The following is a 23,178-nucleotide window of genomic DNA, read 5'->3' as shown; positions in this document are numbered from 1 at the left end:
CAAAAAAAAGACTGCAAAAAAATTTTTTTAATTTACAAAATTAAAAAAAAAATTTTAATGACTGCAGCTTCCATCTTGAGTACTCTTGGTCGCTTGTCACTTGTACTCTTTCTCTCAGACCCCCCAACCTGGGGAAAGCCCATCACGAACAGTCCTGTAGAGAGGCCCACAGGGTGAGGCATTGAATCCTCCTGCCAACAGCCAAGTGAGTGAGCTTGAAAGCAGACTGCCAGCTCCAGTCTAGTCTTCAGATATTGCAGGCTCTCCCTACAGCTTGACTGCAACCTCATGAAAGGCCCTGAACCAGAACCACTCAGCCATGCCATTCCCAGCTTCCTGGCCCCCAGAAACTGTGTGAGATAATAAATGTTTATTGTTTAGGCTCAGTCTCTTGGGTCAGTTTTAAGCTACCAAATTTGGGGGTAATTTGTTACACAGCTAACAAATAATGGATATACTTCCCCATCAGACTTCAATAGCACTCAGAGCTGGGACCAGACCTGGTTCCCAGACTGATCTCCTATTCCCCATTCCTCCCTTGAGGGATGGATCCAGGCCTGGTTTCTCTTTCTAGCTCAGCTCAACACATTGCTTGACACAGAAGAGATGTTCAATTAAATCTCTGTGGTATGAATGAACAGATGAATAATATAGATCTTCCCTTCGATATTCCTGTCCTTCCCTCCACCTCTTCACCAGGTCTAAGGAGGCATGCCCAGGCTGATGGCAAGGCCAGATCATAGAGGACAGAGCAGAGTGACTTTTTCTCTTACAAAGTTTCATCCATTCATTCAACAATCTCTACCAAGTACCTTCTTAGTTTTAGGAAGAAAACTAACATGTACTTAGCAGCTACTATGTACTAGGCGTTTTCATATATATTAACCTGTATAGTTGCACTGAGTCTTCCAAACAGCTCTAAAAGGGTTTTCTCTCCATTTTATTTCCTCTCCATTTTATTGATCACGTTTCAGTGTGGTTAAACAGTTTGCCAAGGCCACACATTGGGAAATGGCAGAACTGGGATTCACACCTGGGCAAGTATGTTGACACACCCCAACCCTAGAAAGATCTCCCACTACCTTTACTGCATTACAATCCCACCCCTCCACGCTTTTGCTGATGCAACGCCTATGTAAGCAACACGCTTCCAAGTATTTCTAACTTGCTAGATCTTTTCTGCCTGGCAAGGCCCAGCTCCAATGCTGTTTTCTCAAGTAGGTTTTCTGTGGTTCTCCCCGAAGAAAGTTTCCTCCCCTTCCTCTGGGTTCCCAAGGTACTATGCATTATACTACAGCCTTTCTCATGGCTCAGAGCACACTCTACTTCAGGAGACAGTAATGCACACATGTCTGCCATTTCCTACTGCACTGGGATCCTTGAGGACAAGGACCAATTCCAGGTCCTTAGCCTCAGTCTTCTCCTCTATTAAATGGGAATAATAATCCCTGTCTGTGCACAGGTCTGGTGTGAGGCATACACAGCACTGGCACACAGTAGGAGCTCATTACCTGTGAGTTAAGCTTTATTTTATAGTAGATCAAGTTCCAAGTAGTGACAACTTTTTTCTTATTTGTTCTATACACCCATATATATTTTTTCCCACAAGAAGGGAACAGCATGGAACATCCATATTTGTAACTTGCTTGTTTTAACAATGTAATTTCTGGCCGGGCACAGTGACTCACGCCTGTAATCTCAGCACTTTGGGAGGTCAAGGCAGGTGGAACACCTGAGGTCACGAGTTTGAGACCAGCCTGGCCAATATGGTGAAACCCTGTCTCTACTAACAATACAAAATTAGCTGGGCGTGGTGGCACGTGCCTGCAATCCCAGCTACTCCAGAGAGTGAGGCAGGAGAATCACTTGAACCCAGGAGGCGGAGGTTACAGTGAGCCAGGATCGTGCCATTGCACTCCAGTCTGGGTGTCAAGAGCGAAACTCTGTCTCAAAAAAAAAAAGTAATTTCTATCTTGCCAGTTCTTTCTCATTATTCTCACAGTCCCAACTCAAATGGTAGCTATTTGCCGTTACTAAACGCCTGTCACGCAACTTCTTTCAGTTTGCAATCTAGGTAAAAAGTAGCAGGAGTAGCCAGAGCATGGGGATGGAGAAGAAAGACCCTTTTCAGGGATCCTGACCTGTTTGGAGAAGGAGTCCTCTAGTTCTGTGATGTCATTAGAAAACTCTCCAGATGTGGTGACGGAGCTTCCACCACCATCGATGCCCCCACCACAGGAGCCCCCATATGGGAGCCCCCGTTCAAGCCGGTGGCTCCGGGCACCAGCCATGGCACCCTCGTCCAGCGAGGCAGGCTTGCCCTCGAAGTACGCGGGGTTCTGTGCCTTCTCATACTCCTCAAAGGAGAATTGCATCCGCATGTTGGAAAGGATGATGCGGCGGGACATGCGGCTCTCTGAGGCTGAGCTGCGTAGCCGCTCAAAGTTCTTGTTCATGCGGTACTGGCGGAAGGCTGTCTGGATGGTCCTGGCAGCTCTGCGGCTCAGGAAGGAGCCCCCATACTTCCTCTCCAGCATTTCCACCTGGCAGAGAAGGGTCGAGGGGAACAAAGTCAGAAAGTCATGGCAGCCTCATCTCCCTAGGCACTCAACCACACCACCCCCATTGGAGTCACGGCTAACTGCTTACAGCCACAAAAAGCGCCAGGCTAGGTGCTCAGTGTTGTCTCCTCACTTGAATTTCAGATAACACTGGTCAAATGGGATTGGATTATGTTTTGTTTTCTTATTTGCAAGAAGAACATATTGATTATTTGAAAACAGGAAACAAACAGAGAAGCCGATAAAAAGAAAGCAAGGTAAAAATACACGGAGAGCAAGAAGGAAAGAAAGGAGGAAGAGAGAGAATGAGAAAGGAGAAAGAGAGAGGGAGAAAGAAAGGAAGAGAAGGAAGGAAGGAAGGAAGGAAGGAAGGAAGGAATTACCTTCATTCCAAACACCTAACTAGAATATGTCCTTTGGTTTAGGGTATGTGTTTTCATATATGTCCTTTCAGTTTTTTCCTATATGTAGTATTTTGTTTTCCCTCCACCTTTTTTTTTTTTAGCTAAATAATCTATTGTATGGCACTCTTCTGAAAAGGTCAACTGATATGCGTGCTTCCCGTTAGACTGAGTTTTTTGGGGACCAGATCCAGGACTCATTCATCTTTACATCTCCAAGACCTGGGCAGGGAGCTCAGTAAATGTTTCTTGAGTGAATACAAGCCTCAGTGGATGGGTGGTGAATGAGTGCATCCCCAGTGGGGTGAAGGGTCCTGGGCCAGTCTTCTCCAATTCCAGCCTCATTATCCCTCCCTGATAGCACCCCTAAGAGCCACATCCCAAATCCTCCCCTGGCGCTCTCTTGCATCCCGACTCCCATTCCCAACCAGACTGCCTCTGCTGCACCTTCTTGTCCTGCAGGTCTGTGGAGAGTTCATAGCTGTCCGATAGGGCCTTGGAGCGCTTTATCTCCTCCTCCTCCTGCTTCCTCAGGGCGACACTGGCTGGCTGGAGGCGTGCCCGCTGAGCCCAGGGAAGGCCCACTCCAGCAGGGGGGCCCCCCATGTGGCTGCTGGAGGGGGGCAGCTGGCTCAGCCGGTAGGGGGGTTGGCTCCCAGGACTATCAACCGCTGTGCTCAGGTCACTGCCTGGGGCATCACCCTCCACACTGTGGGGATGAGATAAGATGAGCCAGGATGTTGGGACAGGAGAGGGGCCTACTGGGCCAGACTGAGAGTGGGTGAGCCAGATCCCTGCCCCCCATCCCATGCACCCCAGCTTCCTCACAGATATAGGGACCCAACACTTACAGGCCAGGGTGAGTCCTAGCTCTTGGACTGTCTCCCCACTCCCACCCAAGTCCCTTCCCTTCCAGCCCCCTTGCCTTCACAGCAAGATCCTCTTAGACTCCTTTCCCTCAAGGATCTCTTTGGTCCTGTCCTCCTCACCCCTCACAGCCTTCTCCCCGAGACCACTCTCCTCCCAGTCTTGTCTCTTCATGCCCTTTTTTCTGTCCCCTCACAGCTCCACCCCTTCCCACAGACCTCTTCCCCTTACAGCTCCATCCCCTCCTGGCCTTATCCCCAACACAGTGCACTGTGATTTCCCTCCCAGTCCGAGTCCCAGCACCACCCCAGATTAGCTCCTTCGAAGCGCCACTCCCTCCCAGCCCTGTCCCAGTTGTGTGAGGCCCACCCCTGCACCCTGCCCACCCAGACTCTCCCCTCACCCGCCCAGCCCTGCCCCTTGCAGCCTGGCCCCTGCCCCTGGTGCCTGAACTCCAGGCCAGGCCAAGCCAGTTCCCAGGGTTCCCTGGCTGCGAGGGCAGGGCCAGCAGCAGGGCAGGGCGAGCAGCGACAGTGGGAGGCGCCTCCCATCCAGCATCCTCACAGGTAAAGAGCAGCCCTGCGGGGCAGCTTCCTTTTTCTCCTCATGGCCTCCTCTGCTCAGCTGGGGGAAGGGGGCAGGGGGGTCTCCACGCGTGGCAGGAGCCGGGCCCTGGGATTGCCCGCCCTGGTTTCCCAGAGCCGTTGTTCCACCAGAACTGCTCCCATGGTGCCATGGCAACCAGGCTGCCAGGGAACCCAGGTGGCGACAGAGCCCAGGGGCCTTGAGCCAAGCCTGCATGGTGAAGAGCTACAGAGGTGGGGAAGACAGGGAAGGAGTCGGGTGGGAAGGAACACGAAGGTGAGGCATGGAGGAGGCTGTGGGGGGAATAGGTGTGGCTGGGACCCAGAGAATGGTTTCATCATGGGGGGCACAAGGTTGGAGGCTCTTGGCTGGTAAACAGGCAAAGGGGTACTCCCCGGCCCCTATTTGGCAGAGGGGAAGGCAAAGGGCAGAAATGGGCTGGGGTGGGTACTGGGGGGGACCCTACCAGTGCAGGAGCTTAAGCTGCAACAGGCCTGCCAGCCTTGCAGCAGAGCGCTTTGCACTGGGGGCAGGATGTGGCATGAAGGCTGTGCCCACGAGGCCCCGTCCCGGGCTGCAGCACTGTGGAGCTCGGCTCCGCCCTAGGGGGAGCTCCCACCCAGTGCTCACCCTCCACCCCAAATTCTCTTCCCTCCGGAGCCTGGGACGGTGGCCCTGACATCACCCCCACTCCAGGGTTCAGCCCCAGCTCAGCCCATCCCCGGCATCCAAGATGTTCCTCTCCTCCCTGCCAGGACTGCAGGATCATGCCCACTAATCTCTCAAACCTCCCCTCCCAGCACACGGCTCAAGCCCAGTTTTGATCAACTGTCTCCTGTATGCATGAACCATCATCTATAACTTCCACTGCTCAGAAGAGATAGCCCAAGTCCCTTATTCTGGCATTTGAGGCTTCTCCAAGATACAACAGCTAATATTTATAGACCATTTAGTACATTTAGGTACCATTGTTACCACTTCACACTGAATAACCTGTTTACTCTTCAAGACAACCATATGAAATAAGTACTGTAATTTATCTTCATTTTACACGTAAAGAAACTGAGGCCCAGAGAGGTTAAGTAACATATCTATGGTCACACAGCTACCAATGATAGAGCCAGGATTCAAATCCAGGCAGTCTGACTCCAGAGCCCACACTCGTAAACAGAAAGCCATACTTCAGGGTTGGCTGCCAGCCCCCTACTCCATCCACCTGTCATTCCAGCCTGGCCCAGATCCTGCTTTTCCCAAATGCTCCACTGCTTTCTATCTCCAAAACTGCTCATACAGTACCTACCACTTGAAATGCAATCCCCATCGTCTCCGCCATCTGCAATCTGAGAAATTCCCCCACATCCTAGTTCCGTCAAGATTCAGGTCATATGCCACCACTAAGAAGCCCTCCTGAATCCCGCCTCCAGCCAGAAATTATTGCTGATCCTGTTCAGAGCTCCCACACACAGCACATGTCTGTCCTGCTTTTTATGGCACAGGTTAGCTTTGGCAAAGCGTGACAGCTATTTGTGTTCATGACTCCCAGAATCCCAGCTCAGGAAGAGAGTTTGATAATCTCCCAGCTAACACAGAGCACACGGCCTGGAACACAGTAGGTGCTCAATAAAAACTGCCGTCCAGAGGGAGTCAATGAATGTGCTCAGGAGGCTGCTCTAAGAAATACTCTCTCCTGAACTTTTACCACAGCCTCCAATCTCCTCTTCCAACCCATTCTTCACCCTGTGGCCAGTGAGAGCTTTCAAAAGTACAAATCTGGGCCGGGCGTCGTGGCTCACTCCTATAATCCCAGCACTTTGGGAGGCTGAGGCGAGCATGAGGCCAGGAGTTCAAAACCAACCTGGGCAACATGGCGAAAACCCGTCTCTACTGAAAATGCAAAAATTAGCCGGGCGTGGTGGTGGGCGCCTGTGATCTCCTGCTGAGGCAGGAGAACCGCTTGAATCCAGGAGGCAGAGGTTGCAGTGAGCCAAGATTGCGCCACTGCACTCCAGCCTGGGAGACAGAGCGAGACTCTGTCTTAAAAAAACAAACAAGCAAACAAACAAACAAAAACCAACCAAACAAAAAAAAAAAAAACCCAACAACAACAAAAGTACAAATTTAGGCCAGGCACCATGGCTCATGCCTGTAATCCCAGCACTTTGGGAGGCCAAGGCACGTGGATCACCTGAGGTCAGGAGTTCAAGACCAGCCTGGCCAACATGATGAAACCACATCTCTACTAAAACTACAAAAATTAACTGAGCATGGTGGGCCTGCAATCCCAGCTACTTGGGAGGCTGAGGCAGGAGAATCACTTGAACCCAGGAGACGAAGGTTACAGTGAGCTGACATCGCACCACTGCACTCCAGCCTGGGAGATAGAGTGAGACTGTCTCCAAAAAAAAAAAAGTACAAATCTAGGTGAGCACAGTGGCTCATACTTGTAATCCCAGCTACTCCAGAAGCTGACATGGAAGGATCACTTAAGGCCAGGAGTTGAAGATCAGCCTGGGCAACATGGCAAAACCTCGTCTCTATCAAAAATACAAAAAAATTATTCGGGTGTGGTGGCAGGCCCCTGTATTCCCAGCTACTCGGGAGGCTGAGGCACGAGAATCGCTTGAACCCGGGAGGTGGAGGTTGCAGTGAGGCAAGATTGTGCCACTGCACTCCAGCCTGAGTGACAGAGAGAGACTCCATCTCAAAAAAATAAAATAAAAATAAAAAATTAGCCAGGCATGGTGGCACATGCCTTTGGTCCTAGCTACTAGGGAGGCTAAGGCAGAAAAATCGCTTGAGCCCAGGAGGTCAAGGCTGCAGTAAGCCGTGATGGTGCCACTGCACTCCAGCCTGGGCAACAGGGTGAAACCCTGTCTCAAAAACAAAAACAAAACAAAACAAAACAAAAAAAACCCATACTAACCTAACTATTTCATTCTCTCACTAAAACCCTTCCACAGTGCCAGATAACTCACTCAACAAACAACAACTGAGCACCTTCTGTATGCCAGGCACAGTGCTGGGTGCTGGAAATATACTAGTGAGCAAAATGCACAAGGACATTCTCAGGGAGGTGATGTTCCAGCGAGGGAATGGGTGTGGCTGGGACCCAGAGAATGGTCTCATTATAGGGGGCACAAGGTTGGAGGCTTAGAGAAGAAAGAAACAAGTAAATATATCCTGCCATTTCCGGTAGCAGTGAAGTGCTAGGAAGGAAAATAAAGCAGATTGCGAAAAGGTGCTATTTGAGATGTGGTGCTCAGGGAAGGCCTTTCTGGAGCAATGGCATATAAGCAGAGTGCTGACGGAAGTGAGAGTAAGTTGCATGGCAAAGGCAGTAGCAGTCCAGAGACAGGGTACAGCCAGTGCAAAGGCCCAGAGGTAGAACAGAGTCAATGAGAGGATATAGGAGATAAGATCAGAGAGGTCATGGGGGCCAAATCGGAAAGGGCATGAGCCTACAATAAAGACTTTGGTGTTTGCTCTGATTGAGGTGAGCAGAGGAGGGACATGATCTAACCTGGGTATTCCAGGAATCAGCAGCCATGGAATAACCTTCAACTTCCTCAATGTGGCCATGGATGGCTCTCCTGACTTGTCCCCCCACCTCATATAATCATATATTCTCTGCCCCATTGCCCCAACCTGGCTACCTCCTGCTCAGCCTTCAACACTCAGCTCAGGTGTGCCTTTCCATGCCTGCCTGCCTGCTCCACACAGGCTGCCTTATACCCGCTCCTCTCGGGCTGCTGTAGGGCCCTGTTGTCACCTCTAATTCCTAGGACAAAGGCACTACTTAGCTCATTGAATTCTTGAAACTTATCAAGGCAAGCACCATTAGCCTCATTTTATAGATGAAGACACTGAGGCTCAGAGAGGTGATGTAAACTTGCTCAAGGTCACATAGTTATTAAGTAAAAAAGCTAGGATTCAAACCCAGGGCCCAGGCTTTTCATGACATCTTGCTGCTTCTCCTCACTCCCAGCTCCGTGCTGCCTCTTGGCTCTGCACTCTTTGGCAATTCCTCCCTTGAGAGCTCACCCCCTGTTTTGGTTGCAAAGGGAATAGTGGCAGGGAGGTCGGGCTGTCAGCACAGCCTCCCACAAGGGAGCCTGGCAAAAAAAAAGGAGGGTGCTTGAGGGCGTTGCTTCTGATATCATACATACTGCTGAAGAAACAGCACTGGGGATGTGGAATCCCTCAAGTCAGAGCCCCCAGAACAACATTCGGGAACATGCTGATCACATGGAAAATCTCTCTTCTTCTCTTTCTCTCGCACACATACACACACATGCGCACACAGACACAGAGAGAGAGCCTGTTGTAGAGTAAGATGCTAGGCAGGCCGAGACTCAGGTCCTGATTGCCACTGACCAGCTGTGTAAGCCCAGGCATGTCACTTTTCCTCTCTGCACCTCAGTTTCTCATCTGTGCAGGGTCAAGCAAAACCAATTCCTTCTTTGGATTCCTGGGCTTCAGAAAGGGTCTGGGAGCTCCCCCCACCCCCCACCCCGGACTCTTCCCAGCCAGGAGCAAAACATCTGCACGTGCACACACACACACACGCACACTCACACACATGCACGCAGAGGTACAATAACACAGACACATCCAAAGGCAGACAAACGTAGAAACAAAAACACGTCCACAGACACATGAAAATAGACACAAACACATGCAGACATGCACATATACGGACACGATCACACGCACACACACATGCCCATGTGCACCGTCTGCTGGGCTATTCTGTGGGGGAAATTGGAGAGCATCCTCTGCAGAGGGGGAAATAAGCTATGTTACACAAATAACCACAGTACAAAGCAGAAAGTTATCAGGGCTGGGGAACAGAGGAAGTGCTGGGGGAGTGCAGGAGAGAGATCCCTTCTGTTTGGGGGTGGTTGAGCAGAATAAAAATAAACTCGCACTTACTGCGCACCTTCCCTGTGTCAGGCATTTTCCACACATTATTTAATCTGCATGGCAAACGTGAGGGAAGAATTAGGATTCCTATTTTGCAGATGAAGAAAAAAACTCCAAGAGGGCAAATGACTGCCAAAGGTCTCAGAGCTAGCAAGTGGCAGGACAGGGATTCAAACCCCAAAGCTTGTGCTAGTTCCTCTGCTGCCTGGAAGGCTTCCTTGGGGAGGAAGCTTGTGGACTGGGTCTTGCCTGGAAGGAGGTGGTAGAGATGAAGAGTGAGGGAACATTGTGTGCCAAAGCACTAAGATGGGGAGAAGCAGTGTAGGATGTTCCACAGGGATCTGGGGTTGGCCTGCCCATGGCAGGGGCACTAACCCTCCTCGAATGCTGCTCCTAATGGGAAGTCTTCTCTCCCTCCTTCCCTTTAATTGGCACTGCCCGGAACCAGGCAGCCAGCAGGGGATGGGATCAGGATGCAGTTGCCATGGAAACAAATGGGGGCTGTTGCCATGGATATCATAAGATGAGGGCAAGAGGAAGCTAGGGATGGTGAGGACTATCCCCATGACAACTTAGGTGGCAGTGGGGGGAACGGGACGGATCGGAAGTAGAGACAAGAAGACAAGACGAGGAGGTCATTGCACCTGGATGGGGCCAGGGGCTTTGGGGTCTGGAAGGAGCAGACTGGGCCAGAAGACTGGACCCAGTGGCAGGGGAGAGAGGAGGCAGGGGGACTGCAGCCACCTCTCCCTCCAATATTTCTTCGGCAAACTAGTTCTGCTGCCCAATCCCAGTGTCACAGGGATTCTAAGCCTGAGTCCAGCCTCGCTTGGCACAGGAACTGACAGGGGAGAAAGAAGCCTTTGAAGGAGCTGAGTTGACTGGGTATGCAGTGGGCATACACAGGCTTTGGGAGCACACAGACCTGGGTTTGAATCCCAGCTTTGCTGCTGTGCAGCCCTAAAAATAATAGTTGTCATTTATTGAGTTGTCACTTTGCTAGGCTGAGCAACTTTGCAAGGTCTGGGTTGTTCTCTCTGAGGAGGACAGCACAGATGATGAAACCTGCCCGAAGCCTTGAAGCTTGGCACTGGTGGAGCCAAGATTCAAACAAAAATGTATCTGAACACAAAGCTCGTGCTCTTAGCACCACCCCACCCTCTGTTGCAGGCACTACTGAGCAGTCCCTCCAAGGTACAGTCCTGGCATTCTTCATCTCCCCGTGCCTTCCCACAGTGGCACACAAGGGATTGGATGCTGGGTAAATATTTGTGGAGTGGGTGAATGAGGAAGCAACCCAGGAGGAAGCAGGAAGGACTGAGTTTAGATGGAAGAAGCTCCTGACTTCAAGAGCAATGACTCATGGAAGTGGCTGGCCAAGGGTGGTAGAAGATGCACAGAGCTGGGATGGACTGGACGGACTAGGCTTTATGAACTATCCAATCCCACAGACCCAAATGGAGGTCCAGAGAGTCAAAGTGACTTGCCCAGGGTTGCACAGGACAAGAATCCCCCTCACTTCTGGCCAGCATCCCACTCTTAGCTTCAGAAGCCCCTCTGAATCTGGCCTGTCTCCCCACCTCTCACCTCCCACCCTGCCCTGTAAGTTCCTCAGTGTCATAGGCAACAGCAGGCTACTTGCAATTCCTATACTACAGCAAGCTGATCCACATCACCAAGCCCATGCTCATACTCTTCCTTTGTTTCTTCTGCCCAGAATGTCCTCTGTCTCCCCTTCACCCCTGGACTTGTTCGGTCTGGGTGAGCTCATCTTCATCTTGCAGTACCCTGAGCAGGTTGGTCCTTCTGGGAAGTCAATGCTGACTCACTCCTGCCCCTCGCAGGACATGACAGGGTCAGTGACTCCCTCCCCTGTGTCTTGTGCATATGCATATATCACAGTCAGTCTTTCTCCCTGGCTAACTTGTGGTTCTCTCTTAAAGTGTCCGTCTCCTAGCCCACACCCCCGTCCTGTTTCCCAAGGGCAGCAACCCGGTGTGATTCACCTTTTCAAACCTATGGCGCTCATGCCAGAGCTAAGCACACAGCAGTTACTCAGCAGCCACCCTGGGTCCTCGAAGACCACAGGTAGAAATCACGTGTGTCTGTGTGTGTGTGACCATCCTGCCTGACAACTGTCACCCTAAAGGCCACAGCCTCACATGCTTAAAAGCCACCCACACCCAGCCTTGTGATTACATCCACCAGACACACACATCAAGGCTGCCAGGTACATAAAGTCACCACTTCACACAATCAACCTCGCACTCAGAATTCCTCACACCCAGTCTCACATCATCACATTTCCTCAGCTCTGCAGCAGTGTGCACAGTCTCGCGACTGTGAGACCTGCAGAGCCTCGTGCAAAGACATGTGTGAGGATGCCCGGGCACATGGAGACCATGCGTGCACACATATTTGTCTCACGGCTGATCAAAACCCTGCCCCCTTCCCACAGCACAAGCCCTCTGCCCGATTCAGTCAATTCGGTTGCCCACAGGTCGGGAGGACCATCTGACCCTGACTTGCCTCCTCCCTCCATGTAGTTGAACTCCCGTCCTCACCCCCACACTTGCTTCTCTCTCCATTCAGTGGAAGGGTGGAATGGTCTCCTCGTCCCCAGTCCCAGGTCTCCTACATTCACACACCCTGAGAGCGGTGTGAACAGAGTAATGTACCCACCATTCCCCTGCATGACCCTGGAGTTCTCCCCTAGGTTTTTGTCTATGTGGCCCCTGTCTCCTGTAATGCCTTCTCACCCCTTGCCACCTCTTCAAACCCTTACCAGCCTTCAAGGCTCAACTCTTGCACCGCTTCCTCCAGCAAGCCCTCCTGGACACCACATCTCCCCACCCACCTTGACATCTCCTTCCTCTCTGGGCCAGGAACAAGATGTGCTCGTTACTGAAGCCATTCCTGTCCAGTCATTTTAACCCTTTGCATCCTTCCTACTTTCCCAAAGGATTTCTCATCTCCCATCTCCCCCGGGAGATGGAGAACTCGCAGAGGACATAGCCACTGTCATGCTTTAAAAAAAAAAAAAAATCTTTTTGTAGAGATGAGGTCTCACTATGTTGCCCAGGCTGGTCTGAAACTCCTGGCCTCAAGCCATCCGCCTGTCTCAGCCTCCCAAAGGGCTGGGATTACAGGTGTGAGCCACCACACCTGGCCTCTGTCTTACTTTGGATCTCTCACAGTATTTAGCGTCAGGTCTTGTACCCAGTAAGGGCTCAAACAACGCTTTGTTGGGTAGAATGAGGAAGAGTAAATAAGAGAGACAGGCAGGGAGGGAGGGGAGAAATAAATGAGACTTTGAATGGGTGAATGAGTAGATGAGTTGAGCAAGTAAGGCAATAAGTGAGGGAAGGAGGTGAGGTTCTAGGAAACCTAGAGGTTCAATGTGATAGGGATGCTGAAGGGAGGGAGGAAAGAAAAGACAGGAGAAAACTCTCACTTGGGCCTTAATCAAAATAAGAACCACCAATCACAGCACACTTGCCCAACAGTGCACAAGCCCCCATGCTGGACTCGTTGTGTTCTTTCTTGCTAATCTTCACGACAACCCAGAGAGGTAGATATATTGTCACTGTACTCAGGAGGAAAACAAAGCTCAAGGAGAAGAAAAAACTTGCTCAAGGTTATACAGATGTAAGTGGCAGAACCAGAAGGTAAACTCAGATTTCTCTAATACCAAAGGCTCAGAGAGGAAAAGTCGGGGGTATGAGCCCACTTTGGGGTCTCCCGGCTGTGCTCCTAACACAGACACATCATGGAAAGTGTGAGTCCTACAAACTCGTAAAGGACATCTTCCACCCTCCAGTTGACAGCCTCCAGGGAGTCTTAGAACCAGCCTCTGGCCAAGTGCAGGGAATATTTAGGGTTGCTGCATAGGGGGGAAATGGCTTCCTCTCAGATTCAGAGATCCCTAAAGTTGTAGAATCAGAACCTTAAAAGTAAACGATCAAGGAATCTAAACATTGCAGAATATCAAAATTGCATCTTCAGAATTTGTTCCAATGGTAGAATTATGCAATCTTAAAACCACAGGATTGGAGAATCCCAAAATCACTGCATTGTAGAAATAGAAATCATAAAATTGCAGTGGAATGTGTCACCGAATCATTGTCTATTAAATTCACATAATCATAGCTTCTTAAAACTGTAGCATCTCAGATTCACAAAATGTCACAGCTGGAAGAGCCATTGGAGACCCTCTAATCCAACCCTTCTCCATTCTACAGCTGGGAAAACTATACATGTCAGAGAGGTCACGCGACATGTCCAAGGTTAGCCTGCCCGTGTTGGGAGTCATTCACGCATTTATCGAGTGCCTCCTGGGTGTTGACGAAACCACGAGTCAAACCCTACTCTCTTTCCCGGCCCCTATTCCCAGCCCAGGATAGGAAAGAGGGCAAAGCCCTGGTGGGGATGGGAAGAGGGAAGTAGGGGTGGGTGGAATATACATCAGACAGAGAGAAGAGATCAGCTTTTATTGATGGAAATTACTTTGTACACAGCAACACGTACTCTGAGAGGCCTTTTCCTCCTGATCGTATTTACAGAGCACTATGGGAGTGGCAGAGGGCGTGGGGTGAGGCCTTCAAGCAGTGGAGATGGCAGCAATGGCCACAGCAAGGGAACAAATGACAGGGAACTAGGTAGGCTGGGTCCTGCCCCCGTCTGGTCCTCTGAGCCCTAGGCACCTTGCATCTCTGTTTGTGCTCACAGAGGACAGAGGTAGGTCCTTGGGATGTCATTTGGAGACCTCTCCAGTAGTGGCAGGCTCCAGGGTGCCTGGGAAGTGGGAGTGCGGGTACAGGAGGGTCCAGGTTCCAAGCTCCAAGCTCCAAGTTCTGCTTCTCCCACATTTTAGTCGGACCTAGGGCTCCAGCTCTCTTTAATTCAGGGGCTGGAGTCCAGAGGAGACAGCAGTGGGGATGGGAATTCCAAGAAGGAGGTCGGGGGAGGAAGGGGTATGATGCTTGCCCATCTGGTTCCTGAAGCAGGGGACAGGGTCCCATGGGGGATCTGTGAGGGCATGGGCGGGGGGAAGGAGGGGATGGTTAAGGCTTTTGCTTCTGCATAGAAAATGGCCCTTGTCCTCTCAGTTACCGAGAGGAGGGACTACTGCACTCGGAGGCCGGACAGCAGAACTGGTGAGCGTCTTCCTCTTCCTCTTCCTCAGTCTCCTCCTCCTCCTCTTCCCTGGGGCCAGGAAGGGCGGGGTAGAGGCCACAGGCGGCGGGTGACAGAGAGAGGCAGAGGCATTAGTTTGCAGAGCAGGGGAGATACGCGAAGGGCCAGGACCGGAACCAGAAGTTGGGACGAGAATGGGGGTCAGGGTCGGGAGGCCAGTGTGATGGATTATCCAGGGCCACACCCAACTCGGTGTGCTGGGACAGCCCTCCCCAACACCCAGCCTGGGCTCAGTCTTAAGGTCACCCTCAGCGTATATCAACTCCCTTTCTAACCCTGCCAGGTGCCTGACCCTCATTTTAATATAATAACAGCAACCTGCTCTCATTTTGCACGCATCATCTCACTTAGCCCCTACAACAGCTCTGCAGAGGAAAATTTTAGAGATGAGGAAATTAAAGCTCAGAGAGGTTAGATAACTTGCTCCAGGTCACACAGCTGGGTAAGTGGTAGAGTCAGGATTTGAACCCAGAGTTCTTAGAGCTCCAAGTCTCAGACTCATCCCACTAGGTCCTTTGGGTGAACTTGGCACTATCTCTAGAAACCCACCCCGTTCTTGAAGGACGAGGATTTGTATTTCCTGAAGGTTCAGGCTCAGGGAAATGGGAGATACTTGGAAATGGAGTATGGGAAGCCCACAGCTTTGGAAGCAAACAGACCTGGGTTCAAATCCCAGCTCTACAAGTGGTTCCAGGCTACATGCCCTCTAGCGCATTATTGTCACTCTTGAAGCCTCAGTTTCCTCATCTGTAAAAATGGGGCTCGTGATGTGAACCTCCCAGGACTGTTGCAAGAACTAGAACATATATCAAGTGTCTGGCAAACAACGGCAATGGAAACATGGTGGTAATTATTGTTAACTACTCGTAAGCCAAATCGAATTCCCAAAGTGGTCGTCTGCCCACACAGAAGCAGCCATAGCAGTGGGAGAAGAGTTGCTGAAGGAACAAGCACCTATCCCTAGGGTGCTGCTGAGCAGTACCAGGGGCCAGGCTGCACGTGGCATTCACTGGTGCTGGGCTACAGTTTCATATGGTGGATGGACAGAGAGTTGGGATGGGAGGGGCCAGGTGGCTTCGGAGTGACAAGGCTGACCTTCTGGGGACAGGCAAGGAAACAGTTACCCTTATTCCCAGACCCCTTGGCTCAGGGGATGCAGGAATTATGGAATCCAGGAAACTGGAAGAATGGGAAGAGGTGGGAAGGAATGCAGACAGGGAAGGGAAGGGAAAGGAAGGGAAGGCACTGCTGTCCATCTGATGGACAGACAAGCACACACACGCACGCACACGCCTTTCTCAGACTCAGAGCTCCCTCTGACACATTGTTCCACGGACTTCCTGAATCAGCAAAATCACATGAAGCAGGGCACAAGTTCTGGGCAAGTAGCCCTCCCTTTCTGAGTGTCCCATTCCTCATCTATAAAAAGAGAAGATCCACACCTCTCAAGGCTGTCATGAGGAACAAGTAACATTCCATTCCCACCACTCACTCCCCTCTTTTCCAGGCCAGGCCACTGCTTCCTCTCCCCCTAACACTGCTGTCACCTCCTGATTTCTTCTCCCTCCATTCTTGAACCACATTAGCCTTCCTAAAGCCCACCTTCAAGCATGCATCTATTCTACTCAGACACTCACTGCCTCCTGGATAAAGTTCAGGGTCCTCAAGTTGGCATTCGAGGCTCTCCCATCATATGGCCTTACCAGGCCTTTCCTGTTAGATGGCAAAAGTGCAGGCTATGGAGTCACACGGACCTGAGTTTCAATACCAGCCCCATCATTTACTAGCCGGATGACCTTGGGTTCATTTCTTCACCATTCCAGGACTCACTTTCCTTACCCGCAAACTGAGGAAATACCTATTCTGCAGGGTGCGGTGGGACTAAAGGAATTCAAATATGTACTAAGCAAGGCTGGTGCTTAGTGCATGGTAACTATTATTATAACAATCATTATAGTGGTATCCCCAACCTTCATCAAGCTAGCTTGTTCATTATTCCATCAGCATGGCCGGCCTTTTCACATCTCTATGTGTGTGCTGATTCTGTTTCTTCCACTTAGAATACTCTTCCCTCTGCACAGAGATCTGCTTATTACCATCCTTTCTGAATTTCCTGACCCTGCTCAAGTGCCACTTCCTAAGGAAGTCCTAGCCAGAAGTATTCTCTGCTTCCTCCCAGCTCCAGCATCCATTCCCTTGGCCAGGGCTCTCCATTTGTTGCTTTGAACTTTCCTGAAGCATTTCTTTCACTAACCCCCCAATACCCTTGTATCCTCACCACTACCACCGCTTTGCTCCTCTGTAAGAAAGAGGGGGCCCCTCTAGCATTTAAGGCCAGTCTCTTCACCTGGACTCTGGAGCCCATCCCCATTACCTCCTCCACAATAATCATCCCCTCTCCCTCCCGCGTTTTCAACCTCTCCCCTTCTGTTGCCTCCTTCCTATCAACATTTATAGAAGCTCAAGTCTCTCCCATCTGGGAATAAAAACCCTCTATCTGCCCCCACATCCCCCTGTGTCCCTCTCTCCTCTTCACAGCTAAGCTTCTTCTTAAGAAACCCGTCTACACTGGCCATCTCTGCTTCACTTCGGTACCTCCCACGAGCTCTTCGACCCACTGCAATCTGCCTCATGCGCCTACCACTCCACGGAAGCTGTTCTGAGGAAGGTCGCCCAGGCCCTCCTGATGGTTAAAGCCAATAGACTCTCTTCCACCCTCAGCTTACTCCCCACAGGTTGCAACATTTGACACTCTTAACAGGGCCCTCCTCTGCATGGCCCTTTCCTTCCTCTGCTTCTGTGAGCCCACCCCCACTGCTTTTCCTCCTACTGCTCTGACCCCGCCCCCATTTCTTCCTGGGCTCCTTCCCTACATGTTGGTTTCCCTGTCCCAGTTCTGCTCTGGTCCTCTTCTCTTTCACTCCACACTTTTTCAGTGATCTCATTCCGTTTCATAACTTCAGGTGTGGATCCCTCTCTTGGGTCCCGGACCCGTCGAGCCCAGAGCTTGCTGGACAGCTCTACCAGGACGGCCCTTTGGGCCTTCAGTTCTCATAGGGATCTCTGACTTAGCATCTCACCATTGTCCTTAAGGCACCACCATTCATCCAGTCACCTGAGCCCAAAACATACCTTGGAATCACCCTAGATTCTTCCTGCCCCCTTAGCAAGTCTGTCACCAATTATTGTGGACTCTACCTCCTAAATAGCTCCAAAAGATAGACTGTGATGTCGCCCCTACCATCTCATCTTCTACTCCTCTCGCTCCTTCGTCAGCCTTTTTCCCATCACACTGGTCTCCCTGCTGCTCCTCAAACAGACCAAACACACTCTTGCCTTGGGGCCTTTAAACCTGAGGTTCCTTCTATCTGGAACGTCGTCCCTGAGAGGTACACGGCTCACTCTCTTACCTCCTTCAAGCCTCTGCTCAAATACTTTCTCATCAGAGAGGCCCTCCCTCTCACAAGGCACCCCAACATTCTCTACCTTATCACCCCAGCTTTATTTTTCTTCATAGCACTTACTGACATCAGATACACTCTAGACATTTAGTCGTTTATTTATTTATCTGTCTCAGTCACTGTAAGATCCATCAGGACAGGCATCTGTTCTGTTCAGTGCTAAACCCCTAGTGCCTAACACAGTGCCTGGCATTCAATAAATATCTGGTGAATGAATGAATCCAACGCCAGGCGTGAACACTCGAACTTACTGCGAACTCCAGCCTCGGTCATCTCCACCTCCTCCTCTCTCCCCGGTTACCTCTTCAGTCTCTGACTCCAGTCCTCTCTTCCTCCCGATCACCTCTCAAATCCATCTCCTCGGCTCTATGCCCACGACCTTGGCTTCTCTCTCCCTTGAATTACTGCAGTAGCCTCCTCCCTCATCTCCCTGCTAAAATGCTAATTTGATCATGTCACTTTTCCTCTTTTCCTACTCAAGAACTGTTCATGGCTCTCCAGCTGCCTACCAAAAAAATAAAATAAAAAGCCTGTACTCTTCAGACAGCTGCTTGAGGTAAGCCTGACCTCTGCACCCTCCAATGTCTGATTTCACCTTGCTCACCTCCAGGCCTTTGCAGACACTGTCAGCACCTCCTCCCCCATCTCTAACTCTCAGAATCCTCACGGACCTTGAATGACTAGCTTAAACACAGCTTTCTTCAGGAAACCTGACTGACTCACAAAGCAAAAGTAATTCCTCTGCAAAATCCGCAGGGAAATGAGCATTGCCAGTGTCTTTTGGGATCTCTGAGAACCAGGGGTAGGATGAAAGTTAGTAAATATGTCTGAGACCAAGGACTCTGGATGCTAGGTGAGCATTAATAGACGTTCCCTTTTCCCCTTGCACTATTACCCTGGCACGGACTCACGTCCCTCTGGCCCTCTGCTAACTTTGACTCATCCTCGACTCTTCCCTTTCCCTCACCTCACACATCCACAACAGTTTATATCATCTGACACTTCTATTGAGTCTATCTCATTAATAACTCTCAAAGGATTTGGATTCTATAATTTGAAATTAAAATGCTTCTCAACAAATGGTGCTCATTGGAGTCGTGCAACACAGTAGCCCTGCTCAAATCCATTTCTTCTCTGCCAATACCCCAGTTTAGGCCTTCCAGCTGGTCTCCCTGCATACAACCCATTTTTCATACTGACTGCTAATGTGGTGTTTCTAAAACACAAATTTTGCCAAATTACTCTCCTATTTAGAGTCCATTCAACTGACACTTTGTCACCAAAAATATTGGTTCTCAACCTTTTTGGGGGGAATGCAAACCCCTTTACCAATTTAATGAAAGCCATGGACCATCTCTTCCACCAAAAAATGCACATAGGTATATGCATGCAACATTTTGCATTCAATTTCCGGAGGTTCGTGGGGCTCCTGAAGCCCATCTGAGACCCATGCACCCCAGGTAAAGAACCTCTGGACCTTCCCAATAACATCCCGTTTCTTTTCCATATGCTATATGCTATTCCTTCTGCCTGGAGTGCTCTTCCACACTTCACCCTTCTGTCCCTGGCTCTTACTTAACCTTTAAGACCCAACTCTTAGGCTGAGTTGACCTGTACCAGCCCCAGACAGGGCCAAATTCCTTCCTCGGGGCTTCCATACCTTTCAGTGTTCTTCTCTGTCAGAGCCCTTCTCAGTCTCCCTGAGTGACTGGGAACTCATGGAGGGCAAGAACTGTTACCCAACAGAGACCCTGGTCACAGCAGTACTCCAAAAGCATCTGCTGAAATGAACACTCATAATAGCTACTCTTTCCTGAGTACCCATTATGTGCCAGCCACTCAAATTCTGAATGCATTCACCTGAATGAGCTCAGTTCATTCAGTAAATGAACCCCATGATGTTGGTGGTATTGAGTCCTGTTTAACAGATAAGGAACTAGGCTCAGAAGTGTGAAGTGAGTTGGTGAAGGTCAGCCAGCTAGTGAGTGACAAAGTTGGGATTGAGATTGCCATGAATGCCGTGGCAAGTAGTGGTCCACCATGCCTCACTGCCCTGGACTGTGAGATTAAGAGATGGTATCAGTAGAAGAGGACCAAGAACCAGGGCCAGAACTCCCTACTTGGAATCCCTTTCCCAGGAACGCCTACTCTTACTTTCCCTCCTGCATCACCTTTATGTAAGCCAGGACCAGGCACCTGGTTCTCTCTTCTTATGATGCAACCTGTGTACCCTATACTCCTCTCAGCCTTCTCATCCCAAAGCCCTGCTATGGTCAGGCCCACTCTTTGCTCCAGAACCATCTCCAGATACACACAGCTTTGAGATTGAATCCAATCCAGTGCTACACAGTTGGCTATGAGGAAAACAAGACACAGGTAGTCCCTCCTCTTCTAGAGCTGACAGTCACCCTGAAGCCTTCCATGCATTATCTCCAATACTAAAGACAGCCCTAAGAGGTAAGTTGGCATTAGCCCCATTACATAGATGAGGAAACAGAGGCTCAGAGGATAAATGACTTGCCCAGAGTCACCAAGTTGGTAAGTGGCAGAACTCGGGCTTGAATAAAGGTACTGACTCAATTATTTTTCCCATATGAAGTCATCCTACTTGGAGGGCTAAAGAGTGAACAAGACCATTTCTGGTGGAGGAAGGGGATGAAGGAAAGCTAGCACTCTTCCAAGACTCAGTACAAACGTCCCCTCCAGTAGGAAGCCTTCCCAGATGGGGTTAATTGCCCCTCATCTGGCAGCCTTCTGGGCCTACTTCTGTCCCATCCCAAATCACACTACGGTGTCAATGTCTACGTGCCTTTCTCCCTTCTAGACTTCAGCTCCAGGACAGCAGGATCAAATACAATTCATTCCGGTGTTCCACCAAGGGTCAGCACAAGGCCTTATCTAAAGCAGGCAAGACAGAATACTTGCTGAATGAATGAGGTGGTATCTGAGCTAATTATTAAAAGGATCTAAACAAAATCTGAACAGCTAGATACAGGGAGAAGGTATAAAGGAGGAGGGAAATGAATTAATAAAAGCAAGGAAATTAGACCAAGGAAAAAGGCCAGTAATTTTGAAATTATGACAGGGTGTTCATAACATGTTTTCATTGTTGTTATGGGGGTTATCTTTTCCTTACAAAAATGGGATCATACTATAAATCCTGGTTTTTTGTTTTTCTGAGATGGAGTCTTGCTCTGTCGCCCAGGCTGGAGTGCAGTGGCGTGATCTCGGCTCACTGCAAGCTCCACCTCCCGGGTTCATGCCGTTCTCCTGCCTCAGCCTCCTGAGTAGCTGGGACTACAGGCGCCTGCCACCAGGCCCGGCATTTTTTTTTGTATTTTTAGTAGGACGGGGTTTCACTGTGTTAGCCAGGATGGTCTCGATCTCCTGACCTCGTGATCCGCCCGCCTCGGCCTCCCAAAGTGCTGGGATTACAGGCGTGAGCCACCGCGCCCGGCCTATAAACCCTGTTCTACAACTTGCTTTCTCCATGTAACAGTAAGTCTTGTAGATCTTGCTGTGCGAGTATACAGAGATCTACCTTTTTTCTTTGGATCTGCTACAGAGTAATCCATAATATGGGTATATCATGGACTAAGATCTATTCTCTACTGATGGACATTTAGGTTGTTTTAATTTTTCAGTATCACAAGCAATGCTGCACTGAACATCTCTGCATATGTCTCGTAGTATTGAGGGTTAGATTCTTAAAAGTTGAACTGCTGGGTCAAAGGAATGCACATTTTGTTTAAAGTGCACATAGAAGTTATTTCCGTTACTTTAACATGTTTGCAGACTGGCTACAAAGAAAGGTTATTCCTACTCACATAATCTTGTCTTCCTTTTGAGAAGCATATATCATGCACCTTTTAGTTAAGAGTTGGTTGAGAATGATATCCTACAAGGGCATGTGATAAAGAGTTGCACGGTCTGGCTTATGTTTGCCGTTTAGATTGCAGTGTTTTAGAAAAGGCCTCTGGCTGGCCAAGTTGGGGTCCTTCTGGAAGCAATATCTTGGAGAAATCTAGCTCCAAGATATGGTTCTCAGCATGGAAGAATTTAGGATTCTGGTGGTAACTGACAAACTAGCCTCATAAAAAATGTTACCAATTTGCACAAGGTATCTGAGAGGTTCTGTTTCTCCAAAACCCTTCCGATATTTTTAATTTGGATACCTAAAAATGGCACTTCATTGCTTTAGTTACATTTCTTTAACTATTAGTAAGCTTGGGCATCTTTTCTCATTGATTAGCTAATTGTCTATTTCTTCCCTGAATTGCCATATCATGTTATCTCTCCATTTTGAATGGGTTTTGTATCTTTTCCTTTCTAGTTTCCAGAAGGTGATATAGATATAGGCAGAGATATTAATCTTTTGCCTGATATCTGCGTAGCAAATACTTTCTCCTAGCCTGTTGCTTATGTTTTAATTTTGTGTATAGTATCTTTCTCCACACAGTTTTAAATTTTAATGTAGGCAAAATTATTACTTTTTATGTTACAGCTTATGGGTTTTTAAGTCATGCTCAGGAAGGCTTTCTCCACCCTAGTATTATTAAAATATTCCAGATATTTTTCTGGTACTTTTCTGGCTTTTTTTTTTTTTTTGACAGAGTCTCCCTCTGTTGCCTAGGCTGCAGGGCTGGAGTGCAGTGGCGAGATCTCGGCTCACTGCAACCTCCACCTCCCGGGTTCAAGCGATTCTCCTGCCTCATCCTGCCGAGTAGCTGGGACTACAGGCATGTGTCACCAGGCCCAGCTAATTTTTGTATTTTTGGTGTTTTGCCATGTTTCCCAGTCTGCTCTTGAACTCCTGAGCTCAAGCAATCCACCCGCCTCAGCCTCCCAAAGTGCTGGGGTTACAGGCATGAGCCACTGCACCTGGCTTTGTTTTCATATGAGACAGGGATTTCACTTAAATTTTTTTCCCAAATGGGTAACCAGTAGTCCCATCTCATTTATTGACTCCCCACTGATCTGAGGTGTCTTTTGTCATAAATTAAATTACCATATGAACATGAGTTTGTTTCTAAACTCTCTATTTTGTTTCATGTCTGTAGTCCTCTATTTCTGTGATGACAGAACATTTGAAATTATTGCAGCTTTATGGTAAGTTTATATTTAACAGAACAAGTTGCCCTCATTCTTTTTTTTTTTTTTTTTTTTTGAGACTGAGATCTTGGC

The 23,178-nt window shown here is 49.4% G+C and overlaps 1 protein-coding gene across 1 annotated transcript in view; it reads right to left on the bottom strand.

Moving 5' to 3' along the window:
• The window catches only part of IQSEC2 (IQ motif and Sec7 domain ArfGEF 2), a 105,110-nt gene that overhangs the window by 20,787 nt on the left and 61,145 nt on the right, over positions 1 to 23,178 (bottom strand). Inside the window, exons 3-4 of the mRNA XM_031936600.1 lie at positions 3,410 to 3,671; positions 2,142 to 2,543 (exon numbers count right to left, since the gene is read on the bottom strand). Of these exons, the coding sequence (XP_031792460.1) occupies positions 2,142 to 2,543; positions 3,410 to 3,671 (664 nt within the window). The remainder of the gene's footprint in view (positions 1 to 2,141; positions 2,544 to 3,409; positions 3,672 to 23,178) is intronic.

The sequence above is a fragment of the Piliocolobus tephrosceles genome, chromosome 12 (genome assembly GCF_002776525.5).
Source record: "Piliocolobus tephrosceles isolate RC106 chromosome 12, ASM277652v3, whole genome shotgun sequence".
Lineage (NCBI taxonomy): Eukaryota > Metazoa > Chordata > Mammalia > Primates > Cercopithecidae > Piliocolobus > Piliocolobus tephrosceles.
The sequence above is the reverse complement of the archived record's forward strand: the minus strand, read 5'-3'. Positions and strand labels throughout refer to the sequence as shown.